The sequence below is a fragment of the Myotis myotis genome, unplaced genomic scaffold (assembly GCF_014108235.1).
Source record: "Myotis myotis isolate mMyoMyo1 unplaced genomic scaffold, mMyoMyo1.p scaffold_m19_p_17, whole genome shotgun sequence".
Lineage (NCBI taxonomy): Eukaryota > Metazoa > Chordata > Mammalia > Chiroptera > Vespertilionidae > Myotis > Myotis myotis.
This window is the reverse complement of record NW_023416321.1, coordinates 33,810,928-33,829,786: the sequence shown is the minus strand read 5'-3', so window position 1 is coordinate 33,829,786 and position 18,859 is coordinate 33,810,928. Positions and strand designations below refer to the sequence as shown.

The 18,859-nt window shown below is 59.5% G+C and overlaps 1 protein-coding gene across 10 annotated transcripts in view; it reads right to left on the bottom strand.

The window, feature by feature from the left end:
- ABR (ABR activator of RhoGEF and GTPase) overlaps window positions 1-18,859 on the bottom strand; it is a 185,315-nt gene that overhangs the window by 16,767 nt on the left and 149,689 nt on the right. Inside the window, exon 1 of one of the 10 annotated variants that reach the window (XM_036340910.1) lies at window positions 5,023-5,184. The exons of the other annotated variants lie outside the window; for them this stretch is intronic. Coding sequence (XP_036196803.1) covers window positions 5,023-5,184 — 162 coding nt within the window. Of the gene's footprint in view, window positions 1-5,022; window positions 5,185-18,859 lie in introns of those variants that run through there. 10 annotated transcript variants of the gene reach the window in all.

Below are 18,859 nucleotides of genomic sequence, written 5' to 3'. Positions count from 1 at the left end.
TTCCATGCTCATCCTGACTAGGACCGGGGAGTGAACCTGCAACCCAGGTATGTGCCCACGACTAGGAATCGAACCCGAGACCCTTTAGTGTGCAGGCCAATGCTCTAACCACTGAGAAGCACAGCCAGGGCCTGAAATCTCACTCACTGCCTGACTCCTACAGACAGAACATTCCATGAGAGCAAGGACCCTCTGCCTGGGCCACCTGTGGAGTGGCCAGCCCTCTGAAGGTGCCCCATCAATATTCAGGGACTAAATGAACCAATGGGGATGCGGGGGATGGAGAAAATGCCTTCCCACCAGGGGTCCTTCAGGACCGGGGTCGAGAAGGCCCACCTCCCAGCGAAGGGCTGGCCTGGGCCCAGGCGCAGCCTGTGACCTCCCACCCAGCCTTTCCCAGTGTGCTGAGAGTTTAAGGCTTAGGAATAGGAATCTTGAGACGCGGCCAAGATCATCATGTGAACCGGATCGAGGAGATCGCCCTGCACAGCCCCTTCATTCTACGGATGCCAGGGAACCACAGAGGTGAAGGGATCTGCCCAGGGTCACGTGCCAGGTTAAGACAGTGCCACACCAGCCTGGGGGACGGGAGCTCTCCAAGGAGGAGCCAGAGCGAGAAAGAGGCCTCTGGTGTCTGACGGGAAGGGACACTGTGGCTGTCACTGGCTCTGCACGTCGGAGACACCAACCCTGGGGGGGTCACTGTCCAGGACAGTGGCCCTTCCAGCTTCTCTCTCAGCCTCAGCTGAACCAGGGAACTCCCTGCGGGGTGGCGGGGCCCTCCCAGCCTCCCTGCAGAAGAATCCCAAAGGGTGGCTTCCACGGCCGCTGCCCACCGCCCTAGGGCCCCTCCTGGGGACCACAGACAGCGGGGCTTGGTCTGAGGCTCGCTGGGATGCAGGTCCAGGGCTGACTCTGGCTTCCTCCCTGGGCCTGGGCAGGAGGTTCTAGGTATGTGGGGTGTGTGTCCCTCTAGGGTGCATGGGAGCTCTCAGAACACGGCACCTGCTGACCAGCTCCCGACAGTGTGGGCAGCCGGCAAGGCCACTCGGAAGAGGGCTTGCCAGTGCCCGGCAACTCCCCCAACCAGCACCTGCAGAAGTTTCTGGGCTCTTTCCAAAATGGCTGCCCTCCTGGGGCCTCACTGCCCCTGGGTTCTCCTGCAACGCTGGGCTGCGGCAGCCTTGGCCTTGCGGGAACCCCCTTGGCTGGCAGGCTCAGCTCCCCCTGGTCCGGGGCCATCCAAACGCTGGGGCACCAAGCCCAGCGTGGCTGCCTGGCCGGGCCGCCTGTGGGTCCCAGGGGTGCCGGGGAGCACCAGCGGCTTCTCTAACCTCCCCAGGTGCCAACCAACAGCACCGGCCCAGTTCACCGAGAGCGAGCGGGGCTCCCACCGGGGGGTCTGTGACCCTCCCTAAAATCTCACCGTCTGTGGGTCTGGTTGGCTCTCAGTCTGACTCTGAGTCAAGGGCGCCTGCCCTGTGGAAGCACAGGAGCCTCGCGGGAGCCGGCTCGGAGGAGAAGCAGGGGCACTGGGCTCGGGAGGCCACCGTGTGACCCTAGGAGAACGGTCCTCTCTCCCCAGGGAGCCAGAAAGTGCTGTGAGAAGCAGAGTGACGCAGGCACGCAGGGCGGCCATGCCACTCCCCTCCGGCCCTCCAGCTGGCCACACGGAGGCCCCGGAGGAGAGGAGCGGCTGCAGGGTCCCCCGGGCCTAGGGGAGCACCACTGTGCCCTGCCCACAGCGGAGGGAGCACTAGGGGTGGGTGGGCAGGTGCATGGCGAAGACCGGGGTGCAGGTCCCTTCCCTCCAGCCAACAAGGTGGAGAGGGGTGGGGCCGGGGGGACGGGTCAGGGCCGAGCAGTGGGCAGCCAGGGCAGGACAGATGTTACACCCCAGCACCCTCGCCCCCTCCACAGCCCGCGAGCCTGGGTGTATGTGTGGTGTGCATACCCGGTGCCACCTGTGAGGGAGAGCTGTCCCTGTAAACGCCAGCCCCTGGGAGGGGCCAGGAGCTGCCTGTGGTGGCAATCAAGAAGGTAAAGAGAGGGACCCTCCTGAGCGCGAAGGTTCCCCAGACAGGTGGCTCCTCATCCTGCCCTTCCTCAGGGACCCCTCTGACCCTTCCTAGACGCAGAGGGGAGCAAACCCCATCACAGAGCAGGCGAACTCAGCAAACCCCTCAGTTTACCTTGCCGGCCTCCAGCTTCCAGAGAGAAGCTCCGTGGAGGCAGGGAATTCTCAGACCCGCATGGCGACCCCTCGACGCAGCGACAGGTCATCAGGAGCCAACCTCAACTCTCCCCACTCCCCTGGACCCTGCCGGACTCCCCACCTCCAGCTGGTATCTGGCCTGGCCGCAGGGCAACAATGTGCCTAGATTTCCCCATCAGAGCCCCTCCTAGCCCTCGATGGCTCCCGCAAGTGACCCCATTAGAACCTTTGGACACTGCAGGGGGTGGGGTTTGCCCCTCTCCCTCCAAAGTGCAACTTAAGGATCTAGAAGCAGGCAGGGTGCGAGGAAGGACAGGCACGGAGCCTGGTCTCCTTGAGTGTGATTTGGAGCAAATTTAAAAAAAGCAAGAAAAAGGAAAGGAGAAATGTGAGGTTAAAACGCCAAGAGGACTGGCAGAGCCCACAAACCCAAATGCCACGCGTCTCCTCTGCGAAATGCTTGCACAACAAGCCAACTGCCAAGTCGGAGGTCGGAGTGAGGCGTCGGCCCCAGAGCTCTCTTTGGGGATAAGAACAGCCCAACCATCGCCCCCGGGACCCAAAGGGGAGGCTGTGAGTGGGCCCTGAGCAGACTCCCCGGGCCAGAGGCCCTACAGGTGAGTCCTGGGACTTCTCCATCTGCCCCGATTCTCCAGCCCCAGCACAGCGGCCCCAGATGAGTCACCCCCCCCCCGCCCCCGGCCTTTCATCTTTGGTTAAATGGGAGCAGAAGGGCCACAGGTGACTGGGGCGTCCACATCAAATCCTTAGTGCCAAGTTACTGAGGCGGTCCCTCCTGCCAGGCTGGGCAGTCCCTGGCACCCTTCCCCCACCCCACCTAAGCTGCTACCTGATCCAAAAAATAGAAGATAAATAAAAACGAGGTTAATGCAGCTGGGAAGGGAAGTGGGCAGAGGGCCTGGCTCCACAAGAAGGCATGCGCCCACCCCTCAGCCGGGCACAGCACGGCAGGCACAGGAGGGCGGATGAACGTCCCTGTTGTCCACGGTGCGGACCCCGTGTCCATGACACCGACAGACTTTGCCACCCAACAGGGGCTGGGAGACCGAATCACCCGCCACTCAGAGCATCCCAGCGCCAGAGCCACCCTGCAGCTGCACTGATGCCAATCCGCTCAGCAGCCCAGCGCCTGGCTGGCCCGCCACTCTCGCCCGGAGAGCACCATGAGACACGGAGCCATCAGGCACCCCCAGAGGCAAAGCCCGCTGAAGAATTCCTGAAGTGGACCCTTGGCTTTGCCAGTCACGGATACACAGGGAGAGAATAAAAAGTCCAGGAAAGTGTGGGATTTTAGGGTTTAAAGTTGCTCCCTGCCCCCTCAGGCACCTCCCCAAAGGTGCAGGTAAATCGAAAGGGCTCCGTTTGGCTGGCGCCGTGCCAGGCTCCTGCTGGGTCAGTTTCTTGGCAACCTTGAGGTCTGTGACTGGACGAGGAGCTTTGGGCTGATATCTGCTGGCCTCAGCAGGGTTTGGGGAGAAGGGGTGCAGGGGGGATGGCTCCGTGCTGCCGGGCACAGACAGCTGCCTCAGCACAGAGGGGCTCTGGTAGCAGATGAGGCCAGCAGGGTTCTGCCAGCCTGGTCCCCAGAGAGGCTGAAGGTGACCCAGCGGCCAATGCAGGACAGCTCAAGTTGCTGCCCGGCCCAGCACTTTCCAGGACCGATGTCACCTCGGGGAGGTCAAGTGCGCCCCACTGGCAGGGGAAGAAACTAGACCGGGAGCCAATGGGCCCAAGAGCACTTCCTCTTGGCAGGTGCCAGGAACCTCTGCTGGCTGGCAGCGGGGACTTGTGCAAAGGGCCCCCTTCTGAGTCCAGGAGAGCTCGCAACTCCCCATCAGCCACGCAGACCAGCCAAAGCCTCCCTGTGACTACCTTGCGGGGCAGGGCTCTGGCCACCAGAACACCTTGCTCAGGCAGTTCATCTGTCTGCAGTTATCAAGCACTTACTGTGTGCTAGGCCCTGCGTCTGGCTCTTCCTCAGACGCCCGATGCCAGGGCCCGAAGCCAGCCCCGAGGCAGCCTGCCCAGCTGCAGACAGTCAGCTTCTATCTCGACTTTAATCCCCACCCAGGTCTGGGGCTGCAAGCAGGATGGGCAGTCTTCCCTGGCTTGGCTTGCTCTGGACTGCCCGTTGGGTCAGGAACCCCCTGGCACACGGGCTGAGTTGCCTGGTGCCTGGCTGGCACTGGGCCAGCAGTCAGCTGGGTGGTCCCTGAAGAGGCAGCCTATGGACCCCAGACTCAGCAGCGGCTCTGCCTCCCGCCACATCCCTCCTCCCTGGGGGGCAAGGATGCCACAGCCCCATACAAAGAAACCTCCTGCGGCTGATGGCGTTGAGGTGCCACTGTCAGTGCCCCTCAGCATAGGGGCAGCCAGCAATGTCCACTGGATATAGGGGGTTAGGGTCTTGGCTGAACACCGGGGGCGGGGGGTGGGGGCGGCACTGGTGCCCAGGAGCCCCATGCCTAGTCTGTTCACATTCCTGGACTCGGAAAGGAGCCGGGCAATCCTCTCCCACAGGAGACAACCCCCTTCCCCAAGGCAGAGAAAGCAGCCAGGGTCAGCGGCGGGGGTAGCAACCAGCATTAATCATCAAATTGAGGCCACGGAGAGCAGACCTAAAGCAGCCCCCAGGTCTGTCCCAGGACTCCACAGTCAGGCAGGAGCTGGGATGGCGCTCCACAAGGAGGGGCAGAGCACCCCGCACCCCCAGGGGCCCCAGCGCCCCGCCCTCTCTCAGTCCCCCTAGTCCACCCCCTCCGGTCCCGCAAGTCCCCCACCAGCACCTTTTGGCGGAGCAGCTTGCTGCGCACACGGCCCCAGAGCCGGGCGCCCGTGTTGGGGGGCCGCTTGCTCCCCGGCTCCTCCAGCGGATCCAGGCAGCAGCGCTCCAGCGGCTCGCACACCGCCTTCAGGCTGCAGTCGGGCTGGGGCAGGACGTCGGTCATGCCGGCGGCGGCCCACAGACAGCGGCGCAGGCACCGGAGCTCAGAGCTCAGCGCGGATAGGGAGCGTCCGCGTCCCGAGCGCGCAGCCCCCCAGCGGCGGCACAGTTACTGGAGTGGGGCCGGGAAGCGCATGGTGCGAGGCGAGGCTTTCTCCTCCCCTGTCCCTCCTCCCGGAGAGGAGGCGGCTGCCGGGGAGCCCGATTGGGGCTCTCTGCTCGCCTCCCGGTCCCTGGTCCCAGCACCCGAGTGCGGAGTGCGTGCGCCACAGACCGGCCGGGAGAAGCAGAGAAGCGTCCAGGGGAGGCCCCCGCCTTCACCGAAGGAAGTGACTCAGGCACTGGAGGCTGCCCCCTCCAAAAACCCAACCTCCGGGTTTTAACTCCTGGCAGGCTGGGGCTCCTCCGCACCGACCCTGCCTCTCTCCCTCCGGCCCCTACTAAATAAAGTTTGACAAGCAGCTAAACACAACCCAGTCCCCGCGCCGCTGGATCCCGGTTAACCCCTTCACCGCCAGGCCGCTCCCTGGGCCTGGAGGGGAGGGAGGCTTGGGCGGAGCCAGGAGAGGCGAGCAGGGGCTCAGGGCCAGGAGCTGCGTGTTGGCCATCAATAGCCGGTCCTTTGTCCTGGAAAGGAAGCTGTGGCCCTGGAGGTCTGCCTCCTTACCCCCAAGGTGCCTCCTTCAATAGGGCCAGGCAGGCATGTACCAGCAGCCAAACCTCTCGTGGGGAAGGTAAAGCATGAGGAAGGTCCCAAGTGGGGAAGGAGGGCTCGGCTGCTGTGGGCCCTCTCCGTGGACATGAGCCCTGGTCTCTCTCTGGTGCTCACAGGAGGTGCTCCTCACGCGGCCACCTTTACCCACGCCCTGTGCACTGGGCCAGAGACACCCGAAAAAGGCTTGTGCTGGAAGGGGCAGAGGATGCCCACTGGCCAAGGGGCACTCAGCCACTTTGTCTGCGCTGGGTGCCGTGGGAGCTAGAGACGTACGGACTTGTTTTTGGCCATCAAGTTGGTGAATGTTTTAGCCAAAGACCGAGAAGTGAACCGTTTTGCACGGTGACAATACAAAGCAGAGCATTGGAAAAACTTCCCATACACGTTTTCCAGAGAAAAGAGAAAGGCCTGAGCTCCAAATGATTAGGGTGCAAACCCAGAGGCGCCCAGGACGTCACACCACGGCAGAGCGAGGCTCAGGGTCGGAACGAAACGGGTATCTTCATGGTGCCAACATGAGCGGGGTCCCCTGCAAAGGGCTTTCAAGGATCTGATTGCATTTAAGTCTCACACCTTCTGTGATGTTGGTGTGATCATTCCAGTTTTAGTGTCAACGAGACGGGGGCTCAGGGAGGTCAGGTTCTCCTGTGAGGTCATGCGGCTGCGGCCGGGAGTGCTCACTGAAACGTGCCTGGTTTTTTGGATTCAGGAAAAGAGCTGAGTCAGGACATTTCTTGGTTACCCCAGGCGGGTGGGCCAGGGCACAGAACCAGCCCTTGGCCTCTGGAACACCCCTGCTGGGCCTCAACCAGCGCACAGGCCGTCAGGTTTAACCTCAGAGCCCTCGGTGCCTTTGGAGGCAGGGTGGCGCCTTCACTGCAGATTAGCCAACCCGACCATAGTGAGAGCCGCCCTTTACTGAGAATTTACTATGCAACCGTCCCCACGCTAAACCTGCGCATGGACTGGCTCACTCAGTGCTCCCCAACCTTATGAAGTACTGGCACTCCCATTTGCCACTCGAGGAAAATAAGGACACCGAGAAATTGAGCAACGTGCCCAAGGCCAGGCCGGGCCACGAACAGAGGTCTGGCTGACCTCACCACTGTGACTGCCCTGTGGCAGGATCTGGTCCTGCACTGCCTTCTGCCTGGCAGGGGGAGGCGGGGTCCTGGGCCCTGTTGGGCTCCGGGGGGTGGGGGCGGGGCTCCAGGGCACCCAGACCAGCCCCATCTACTGTAGGCCTCCACACTCCACACCCGCTTCTGCACAGTGCGGACGGGCTGGGCTGCCAGGCTGCACAGAGCCTCTTCATACCAGAACCTAAGTTGCCTAAAGCCACCGCAGCTAAACGGGCTGAGCCACATAGCTTTTCCAGCACCCAAGGGTGAGGGGAAGAGCCCCACAGAGGCAGCAGCACATCCGTGTCCCCTGCCCAGCTGAGGCCCGAGCCAGCCTTCCTGCCCCATCCCTCACCTGCCTCTCCCAGGCCACCTGGGTGCCACCTCTGAAGACAGTCTTTCTCCAGCCCCGTGGGGGCCAGGCAGCTTCCTCACCCCGTCTGCCACAAAACCCACTGCAGGCCTCATTTCTTCATCCCATTCATTTCATTCAAGAGGCCTTGACTGAGGGTCTACGTGCCCCCTGGGGCAGGGGCTGAGGAATCACAGAAATTAATCAAAAGCCTGCACTTGTCAATGCTTACAGCCCATGAGAGGAGAGGAGACATGGGCTTAAACACCTCTCAACAGGAGGCAGAAAGGCATCCAGGTATTTGGCACGTATTAATTGTGCCCCTGCCCTACGTCGTACTCAGATGGGCAAAGCACTGTCTTTGCCCTCAAGAAATCCAGTCTTGGGCTGTAAGAACAGCACAGATAACGAGCCATGAAAGTCAAGAGAAAAGAGAGAAAATTTCTAGCCAGAGGGAATCAGGGAAGGCTTCCTGGAGGAGGAGGGGTGGTGTGGCTTGAGCAGTTGTGGAAAAAAGCCACCCGCCCTAGCTTTACTCTGCATCCCTCAGCGAATGTGCAACTGCTGGTTGTGTAACTGGCTGGTAAGGCGCCATTATAATTGCTGACCACATTCACCTGCAGCAGACACATGATCAGCGCCTGGCACCACCGGCTGGTAAACTTCAGAACTGGCCCCTCGCTGGCTTCCTGAGGCCTCGTCCCTCTATTTGGGTCACATTTCCCAGGATGCAGTTTGGGGGAAGGCTGTGCAGGGTGTGCCTGCCCCCCATCTGCAGGTGTGTGGGAGAAGGGGGACAGACTAGATCCTGTTCCCAAAGCTCTGCGCTTGTCTGTCTTAGGAACCCCAGGCTCAACACTTGTCTGGGTAAGGCCAGTTCTGATTGGATGAAAGATGGCCAACTAGTCTCCATGGTGACATAAGCGCCTCAGCAGATGGGTAGCTGTCAGGAGGCTGTTCCCTTGAGCTGCTCATCTTTCCCTTCCTCCCTGTGGGCTGGGAGCTCTCTCTGGGGATAGCACAAATGTGCCTTCTCTCCCCCCAAGCCTGACTCAGTCTTTCCTGGAGTTGATGGTCTAGGAGCAGAGGCTACAGGGTGGGGGTGGGGGCGGTGGTTTGTACAAGACAAATGTTCCCAGCAAGTTCCTCAAAAGCACCGTCTGAGTTCTGGTCCCTCCAGCCCACCAGGGACCCTTCTTCATCTTTGCTGAATGGACTAGGCTTGGGCTGTCCTGGCCACCCAGGAAGTGACCACATCCCCTCTCCCCTCTATGCACCCCTTCCATCCAGCCACACCTGGCAGGGCCCGCCTCTGAGGACATGCAAGGGCCCCCCGTCTGCATAAACAGAGCCTGGGCGGTAAGGCCCACACGAACAGATGTCACTGCCTTTGGAATTAAAAACATTCCTAGCAGACTGTCCAGTCCTCTCTCGTCTCCTTCTCGGGCTCTCTGCCAGAGGAATGAGAGGGGCTGTGCCTTAGGAGATGCAGGCAGGACCCTGGGTTATCCCCAGGGAGAGGTATGCACCTGGGGTGGCCAGGACCAGCCACCCAGCACAGCTGTGACAGGTAAAATCAGACTAAAGTGATCAGCAGTGGCATCATGGAAGAAAAAAAGATCAACAGGGAATATATGCAGCCTCAGACGTGTGGGAGGCAGAGGCAGGGATTGCCCCCAGGCTGCCTGGGTGACAGCTGGGGGTGGGGACAGCTTCCAGGCCAATCCTCCCGCCTGTGAACAGAGGGAAGGCTCTTTCTCAGAACCTCAGGCTGCTGTGCCACTTCCCTGGAATGACCTCCTTCTTCCCCCTGGAATGACTTCATCTTCCCTCCGGCCCAGACCAGGACCCCGATCCTCTGTCCCTGTCCTCGGTCAAACGACACTGGGCCAGGAAAAGGGGTTTCTGAGCCACCAGCTAGTGCCGGCCACAGGCACCCCAGTGAGGACAGTCAGGAGTGAGGGGGGAAGGGAGAGTCCCAAGTGTCCCTAGAGAGTCCGGGTGCTGGAGCTGGGAGCCGGGAAGCCGGGGATCGTGCTGAGGAGGAGGGGGGCTGGGAGGGATGTGGTTGGGGTCCACCTGCATGGAGCAGGCCCCCAGGGAGCAGGGCTGGGAGGCAAGGTGGTGGTGGAGAGCAAAGTGGGTGTGAGGCTGCGAGGGCTGCAGAGAGGGAGCCCGCAGTGGCTCCTGCCCAAAGACCGGCTCAGAGTCCGTGCTGAGAGCACAGCAGGGCGGGCCGGGCGTGAGAGCCCAGAGGAACCGGGCCGGGCAGAGGGGGTGGGAGTTGGCGGGGAGGGTGGAGGGTGGCACGCCCCAGGAGAGCTGTGAGAAACGGAGGTGGGCAAGTCCCCGTATGACGCTGGCTCTGTGATCCCTGTGTTCCTAACGTGTGTTCTCACCGCGTGCTGTACGGATGCTCATCAAAACCCGCATGCGGGGAGGGCAGAGCTCTTCCCGGAGTGAGAAAGTACGGCCCGCGATGGCTTTCTCTGTGTGCCCACCTCTCTGAATGTCCGCTACGTGCAAGGCCCGCACTAGGCCACGGACAGGCACTCTTCGCTCAAGTCACCGAGCACCCACGGCAGAGCTGGGCCTGCAAGCTCCATGGCCACTCATTCACTCTTCCACTCGCCCACCACTGCCCGGTGGGGAGGACCCGGAACAGGCCCGTCTAACGCCGACACACCGAGCGGTGGCCACCTCACCCCGGCCCCGCGCCGCCAAGGAGAGGATGGCCGACACACCGAGCCGTGGCCACCTCACCACGGCCCCACGCCGCCAAGGAGAGGATGCTGGCGACAGGGGGCTCCCGAGGCAGCCCAGGCGGAACTCCCCAGGGTCCGGACCCCGCAGCTAGCTGTGTATGGCGATGTCGTTCTCTAAGCTCTGGAACCTCAACTCTGTAGATCAGTGGCTACTGGTGGCTTTAATCAGTTAACCGCCACGCGTTCAAGTCGGAAACGATCCCCACACGCCATGATACTTTGAATTTGAAAAATCAATTTGCAATGAATATTATAAAATAAATTTATTACAATTCGGGTGTTCTTGAATATTTTCAGTTGAAAATTCTCAAGAAAAATGATTTTAAAGTTGGTCTATAGATGCTTATGGCAGGCAAAGAGTTAAATGGATGCCCAGGGTAGGGGTGCGGGGCAGGTTCTGAGGTAGGCTCAGGGGTAAGGGGTGCATGGTATAAGGACAGGGGCAGCTAAGATGGGAAGCTAGCTGTGCCCTGGCAGGTGGCTCAGTGGGCTGGAGTGCTGCCCTGTGCACCGAAAGGTTGCAGGTTTGATTCCCAGTTGGGGCACATCCCTTGGTGGCAGGTGCCCTAGGCCCTGTCCCAGGGGCACTTGCAGGAGGCACCCCATCTGTGTGTTTCTCTCACGTCAATGTTTTGTGTTTTTGTTTTTCTTCCTCTCTCTCCCCTTCCCTTTCACTCTCTCTGAAGATCAATGAAAAAGGTATCTTCGAGTGAGGATTTTTTAAAAATCCATAAAAACATATCCACGGGTGAGGATTAAAGAGCCCAGACCCAGCCTGTCCACGTGCACTTCGATCCTCCCATCTCCCCAAAACCTGCGCTGCTTCGTGGCACAGTGCAGAGCATCCACCGTTCCCCACACAGCCTCCCTCTCCACTCTGCTCGCCCCCACCCCAGTGCAGAGCATCCACCGTTCCCCACACAGCCTCCCTCTCCACTCGGCTCGCCCCCCACCCCAGTGCAGAGCATGCATCATTCCCCACACAGCCTCCCTCCCCACTCGGCTCCCCCCCCCCGCCCCCCGCCCCAGCTGGTGTCTCGAGGGTGCATGGAGGCTCTCGAGGGGCTGGAGCGGCTGAAATAGCCCAGAGCTGTGCCCTGCAGCACTGTCCTGATGGCATGTCCCTGGCAATCCCCATGATTCTCACGGCACACTGGTCATGGAAGTGGATGGAAAACCCACTTGAGCCTTTGGGAACAGCTTGCTTACCTAAAACAAACCCACCCGGGGACAGACAGAGTGGGCAGAGCACGCCCGCCACATGTCCATCCCTCCCTACACAAGCCCTGGACAGCACTCCTGGCCAGCCCAATGCCCGGGCCCCCTTGGCTGCTGGTCTGCTCCTCCTCACAGGGTGACATGGTGTGGCCGGGGTCTCCCAGCACAGCCTCAGGCAGGAGGGTTTGGAACGTCAGGGTCCACTGAGCTCCATGCTTTTTGCTTTCTCTAAGACTAAGTAAGTCTTTTCCATTCCACTGTAAGCGCCAAGTGAGCAGAAGAAGGCTCCTGGCAGCCAGGGAGCCTGGGCACGAGCCCTGCCGGGTCACTGTGGGCTTGGCAGCTACTTTCTCTCTCTGGGCTCAGTTTCCACACCTGTCAAAACAGGAGCTTGAACCAAACAAACAGTCATTAATTTTTTTTTTTTTTTAAAGCAAAGGCCACACCCCACCTTTCTTTCCAAATGAAATCACATGCCAAAGTCTCCCTGCCTCCCAGTCGGGTAAAAGCAGAGGCCCCTGGCTGAAGTGGGGGTCTGGAGCCCCATCTGCTCACCTCCTCTGTCCACCGCCCCTGCCTTGGGGGTGCTGCCGGTGCCTCCCAGTAGTCCCAAGCTCTGCAGGCAGGATCTGGAACCCCTGACCCTCCTCCAGGGGGATGGACTCTGAGCATTTCCGATGGACAGTTCCCATGGGAACCGCTGTGTCTCCTGACCACGGCCATTGGCCCACGATGTCCCTCGGGGGGAAGGAGATGTGAAGGCCGGGAAGCTTAGGGGCTTTTTAAAGGAAACTTCCGGTCTTGTCTACTTTTCTCTCTGCTCTGGGAAAAGGCTGGGCCTCGGCTCTGCCAGTGCAAGTCCCCGCAGTGGCCTTCTAACGGGATGACACTTATCCAGTCAGGCTGAGTTTTCTGGGTCACCTTGGCCCCAAAGCCAGAGCAGCTCAGGTCTTACCTCCGAGGGTCTGATCAGGCTGCGCCGGTCCCAGCCCGTGGGGAGAAGGCTGCGCCTGGAGGTCAGGCCCTCACCACGTGTCACCACTGCCCACACCCCGGGTGCTACAGCAAAGGCTGGGCAGCCGTGAGGCAGACTGCAGCCCCCGCCGTGAGGAGATGGCAGAGCCCAGCTAAGGGGTGCCCCCGGCATGCATGTCCAGCCTCAGCCCTCGGTTGGGAAGATCCCTGGCAATTCCTCTGCTAAGTCCTTTTCTCAAAGGTTTTGGGGGAGAAAAAATCACAAGTGGGACCTCCTTGGGGACCAGTCTGGTTTCTGGGAGGACGAAGTTGCAGCTCCTCCTGCAGGGAGCCAGCCGCACTGAGAGCGGGCTGTATGCCAGGCTCGAGAGGAAGCACTTGATGAGGTCACCTGAGGCCACCCTGCGATCAGGAGGTAGAGCTGGGATGACACGTGGTCTCTTGCCTGCATCGGGGAGCCCCGGGCCCAGAGCTGAGAGGGCAGCGCCCCTCCTGTGGTTCGCTGAGAGGCTGCGTGCTCTCGGACCTGAATGAATCGTTCCCCAAGGTCCTCCCTGGGTCAGCCTCTCCGCCTGTCACCTATCTCTCAGAGGTGGGTGCGGGCGGTCCAGCCTGCCTGCCGGTGGCATTCCCAAATGGGGCAGGAGGGGGAGAGACGGCCTCGAGCCCCCATCTGCTTCCTGTCGAATGCTTCCTGACTGCAGAACGCCCTGGGCAGAGTCCAGGCTCCCCAAATCAGGAACACCTGGGAGAGGAGGCGCTGTGCAGGGAGAGGAGAGGAGGTGCTACAGTCTGGGAAAGCCTCCGGAGAGCAGGAGGGCTCCCTCGAGAGACCCTGCCCCTGGCTTTCCCCCATCCTGCCACCTGAAGAGTGACAGCAGGTGGGATGCTGAAGAACAAATGGCCTGAAACAGCTGGGGTGGGCGGGGCCAGGGCAGGACAATGACTCCAGTCACCAGGGCCCTGGGAGGAGGCCGTGTCTGAGACTGGCAGGGGAACAGTCCCCTGATCGTCCTTCCCCTTCCCCATGGCCTCTGGGCTGGCACCATGGTGGCGATGGCGGCCACGTGGGCCTGCTCGGAGAGCAGCAGGGACATAAAACACAAATCCCAGAGGCAGACGCTCCCTGGCAGTGCACATCTGGCCCAGGCTTGGGGAGGGGTCCATCTACTAGGAAAGAGGCTGGAAAGCCACAGCCAGCATGGCCACTTCGGGGTCTGGGCAAGGAGCTGCCTGGGCCGCGAGGTGCCAAGCTGGGAGTTAGGGGAAAGCCCCATAGGCCAAGGCTTTCTCATCACGGCTCCCCCAGCTCATCCCAGGCAAATGCAGGCCACTCCCCGGGGCCAGCTGTGGTCGGTGTGGCCTGAAGGACACCTGGGAGAAGGCATCCAGGACCCATAATGCCACCAGGGAAGGAAGCAAGCACCTCGGGTACCTGCTGACCACAGCTGGAAGGGCCCCTGCCCAGAGCCTGGTGCCTGGGGCAATAGAGCTGGCACGCTTGACCCTCACACGCTTGACCCTCACACGGGGCTGACCCTCATACGCTTGACCCTCACACGGGGCGGCCGACCCCTGAGGAGCCAGGGGGAGGGACCTGGAATGGGGAAGCCATTGAGTCCTGCCCTGGCAGGCTCCTGGCCCAGGTCTCTGCTCTCCTCACTCTGCAGCGTAATTGAAACCAGAAGCAGCCCCTGCTGACAATGGCCCCTTGTTCCCAGCTCCTCACGCTCTGCGCTGGGACTGACTGCACTACGCGAGCGGGGCTGCTCCAAGCGGACCAGCCCGAGCCGCTCAGCCAGGGGGTCAAGGCAGGGAAACCCTGGGCTGCCAGGCAAGGAGGGCCCTAACCTTGACCTCCCTGCCCCCACTGATGTCAGTGCATCAAAGCTGTGTGACTCCATCTGCTTAAGAAAACAGATGTGCCGAAACCGGTTTGGCTCAGTAGATAGAGCGTCGGCCTGCAGACTGAAAGGTCCCGGGTTCGATTCCGGTCAAGGGCATGTACCTGGGTTGCGGGCACATCCCCAGTGGGAGATGTGCAGGAGGCAGCTGATCGATGTTTCTCTCTCATCGATGTTTCTAACTTTCTACCTCTTTCCCTTCCTCTCTGTGAAAAATCAATAAAATATATTTAAAAAAAAAAAAAAAAAAAAGAAAGAAAACAGATGTGACCTTCACCAGTCAAAGGCCCAGACACAGGGGTCACTTGCAGGTAACAGCCTTCGGGGTGGGGGGCTGCTTCCTTGCAGGAAGTCAGAAGGCAGGATACCTGGACCCGCCACCTGGTCAAAAGGCTGTCATCATCAGACGAGTACTAACCGTGTCGGGCCCCGTGCCATGGGCCTCAGTGGCTGCCACATTCAGCACTCGTTAGAGCCCATTTTGCAGCTGAGGAAACCGAGGCTCAGAGAGGTAGGGTAACCTATCCCGTTCTCCCAACTAACGAATGGAGGAAACTTAACTCTCAACCGTGACCTGTCCGGCCTCAAAGCCGCTCAACCCTGGCCGAATGACCAGAATTCTCTGTTTCCTTTACTCCACAGGGAGGTCCCATTCACTCTTCGTACCTACAGCACAGTGCCTACCACCACGTCTATACGCAGAAAAGGCTGAATGAGTGACGACGTGGATGTGCGTGTCACAGCTCTGACCAGCTTTCAGGTACATGCCATCCTGAGCCTCACAACAAGCTGGGCCCTGCGGGGAGAAGGTGGGGGTGTATTGTTTTCCACAAGCAGAAGCTAATGCTGACCCGTGGCGCTCTGGGGTCGTGGGGCTCTGCTCTCTTGCGACAGTTGGAGAAGGCTGAGCAATTGGGGGCACGGAGGGAGGGGGGACACCCCTGGGTCTGGAGAGAAGGTCATGAAATCTCTATCCTCAGAGACCAGGCTCTTTTTCTCACCTAAAAGTAAGAACGTCTAAGATGGAAACACCCTAAATGTCCATGACACATGACGAATAAATGAACTCAATGTGGTATATACATACAGTGTTATTCACCTTCAAAAGGAAGGGCATTCTGACACATGCTACATGGATGAACCTTAAAGACATTATGCCGAGTGAAGCAGCCAGTCACAAACGGACAAACACTGTGTGATTCCACTGGTGTGAGGTCCTGGGAGTCAAGGTCAGAGACGGGAAGCAGCGTGGTGGCAGCTGGGGGTGGGGGAGAGGGGAAGTGGGAGTTGTTTACTGGGTATGACCTTTCAGTTTGTGATGATGAAAAAGTTCTGGAGGTGGATGGTGGTGATGGTCGTACACTGCAGTGAATGTGCTTAATGCCACTGAATTGTACACCTAAAAATTATTAAAATGGTAAATGTAATGGAAGGCATTCTTTACCACAATAAAAAAAAAGTAAGAGAGTCTAGATCAGCGGTTCTCAACCTGTGGGTCGAGACCCCTTTGGGGGTCGAACGACCCTTTCACAGGGGTTGCCTAAGACCATCGGAAAACACATATATGATTACATATTGTTTTTGTGATTAATCACTATGCTTTAACTATGTTCAATTTGTAACAATGAAAATACATCCTGCATATCAGATATTTACATTACGGTTCATAGCAGTAGCAAAATTACAGTTATGAAGTAGCAACGAAAATAGTTTTATGGCTGGGGGTCACCACAACATGAGGAACTGTATTAAAGGGTCGCGGCATTAGGAAGGGTGAGAACCGCTGGTCTAGATGTTTAGATTTGCCAGTCTGGCTCCCAGCATCCTGAGTTCCATTTCCAATAGCTCTGACCCCTGCGAGCTTCCCAGCGGCAGGTCAAGAAGGTCAAAGAAATGACCCGCCTTTCCTCTTCAGACACGGGCTCCAAGCTTCGGAATGGAGGACGGAGGCCTCCCACTGGCCTGACTTCACAATTGGGGGTGGAGGGGTCCTGGCACCCCAGAACTGGGACAGCTGGAACGTCCTTGCTGGCCTGGAACCCTGCTCCCTCCCACCCCAGGGTCTTGATCGCTCCCATGGAGGGAGGGCTGCCCCTGGGAGGCTCAGAGGACCCCCTGGTGGGGGGAACAGAGCTCTCCTGCAGGTGGGAGGCACGGGTCTGGGTCCCCAGGCTTGCAGCTGAGCTAGGGAATGGGGGAGCAGGGCCCAGAAAGGCTCTTCTGACTTAGGCAGCTCCTAGGTCTCGCCCCCTCTCTAGTCTGGAGTCGGTGGCAGGAACTGAGCTGAGAGCTCTCCTCTCCGACCCGCCAGCCAACAAGGGCTAGACCCTGGGAATAGGCCAGTCAGCTAGGGGGCAAGTCCCAGTTGGGGACCGCACATTTGGAGCCCAGAGCAGCAGTGCTTGGAAATAGACTGGGATAAACACACTGGAGTCCCCCAGGGCCAGGGAGGCAAGGCGGAAGAAGGGGGGGCCTCCTGGCTGAGCCGCTCACTGGCCAGGAAGGGGTGGGGGAGCAAGGAGGCAGTTGTGGGGGGGGGTGGCCTGGATAGATAATCAAGGTCCAGCCCCTTAGGTCTGGGGAAGAAAGGGAGGCTCCTGAGCAGAGGAGAATGCACTGAGCTGGTGGGGTCGAACACTGAATTCACACTGTGACCCCTCAGGGCCACAGACTGACATCCAAGTCTCCCCTCCCTCCCCGTCCCATCTGAGTATTTGCACTCCCTCATTTGCCCAGCAGCTCACCAAGCATGGCCAGCCTGGGATTGGAGCCCTGAATTTGGAGTCATTGCTCAACCACCAATGACCTGCATGACCGTGGCCATGTCGCTCCCCCTTTCTGGTCTGGTTTCTTCTCCCCCAAAAACCAAGATTGGATTAAATGCCCTCCAGGATCCCTTCTGGCCTAAAACTCCTTTTCTTTTACTCATTCCTTCACTCTCCCTCTCTTGCTTGCTCACAATCTCTCCTGCTCTCGGCAGGGGGGCTCCTTAATTTCCTGGGACACTCCCTGTGCATTCCTGCCTCCCTGCTCCCGGCCAAGAGGCCCTCCCTTCCCCGCCCCCTGGAATGCCCCCCACCTCCTTTCTGCTGATCCAGAGCCTGTCACCTGGCTGGAATAACAAAGCGCCTCAGAACAGCCATGCGCGATGCGCGTGTTGGTCATTACAGAAAATGACTTCTACAAAGTAGATGAAGTACTTTCGACAAAGCAACAAAAAAGGTCATTATAAAGACCACATACGGCCCCAGAAGAAAGGGGGTGATGACAATACATGAAAATAGAAAAAATACAAAATACGCACGATGATATCTGAGGAAGGGAAAAGGCACGAATAAAATGGCTGTTTCAGAGGAGTGGGAGTAGGGGTGGTTGGTGATTGTGTTCAAGTCAATCTACTATTATTGCAATTTTCTCTCTAATACAAACACTGCTTCTGGAATTTAAAAAAGCCAGTGCTCTCCACTCCCTCCTGCTCCCCCTCCCCCCGGAAGCCTCCCTAACTGCAGCCCATGAGACTCTTTCCTTCTTTGAATTCCTGTGGCCCACAAGACAGGAGAGCCCTGGGGAGGGCAAAGCAAGGGGTCCGGGTCCAGGCTGCTTCCAGCGCTGGCTGCCCTGCCCCCTGGCTGCCTGCTCTTAGACACCTGAATGAACCCTTTATGCCTCAGCTTTCTCATCTTTAAAACTGGGGTCACTTTCCTATCCCACAGGGCACCCTGAAGGCCCCCCTGAGATAACGCTCTGAGCCTCAGCCCCGCGCAGGGCTCACAGTCCGCTCTCTGATGTAATCATCATCGTTACTGCCATCTTGCCTTGCTCTCCCCGGGGAGACACATATTGATATACTTGTCTTCCAAACTGGCGGTAGCTTCCTTGAGGCCAGGCCCTACACCCCTCGGAGCAGTGGGGCACACTGCAGATGAGAAGTCCCTGGCCCTGGCTCATTGCATGCATGCTTCCCTCAGGTGCACCAGACAAATATGTCCCCTGCCCAGAGGTAAGAGGACTGAAGCTCACCCTGTGCCATAAAGCAGGATGCTAGGGCAGAACACCACCCCGACTCCTCCTCCAGGCTACGAGCCACGCCAGTGCCCCTCACCCAGGCTGGGAGACTCCCTGATGAAGACCCGGGACACAGTGACCCAGCACAAAGGAGAGAGCGTGGCCTTTCCTGTGCACTGCCAGCAGAGGCACCTGGGCCTCAGTGAACACATCTGTAAAATGGGGAGAATACGGCTGTCATTTTCCTTGCAGAGCTGTTGCAAGGGTCAAGAGAGAATGTTGGGAATGGGCCTCTGAGAACCCCATCTGCCTGTCACTTAATGCCACTCCCCTGCCCCTCAGCCCCAGGCCCCACTGCCATCTCAAGCAAACCCAGAGCCGAGACTCTATTGGAGCAAGTGTCTCTACAGCTTAGGAGGTGGGGTCCCTGGCTGTTGTCTGGAGGGGCTGAGCCAGAAGGGGCTTAGAAAGAGGCGGGGAGGTGGGCACCGGGTGGGCCTTTTCCCCTGCCTTCTCTGCAGGCCACCTGATCATCCCCGAGGACCCGACCCTGCTGCCAGGCCACCTTCAGCTCCACCCTCGGCGCCTGCTGCAGGGGAGCAGAACCGAGCGCCAGATTCCTTT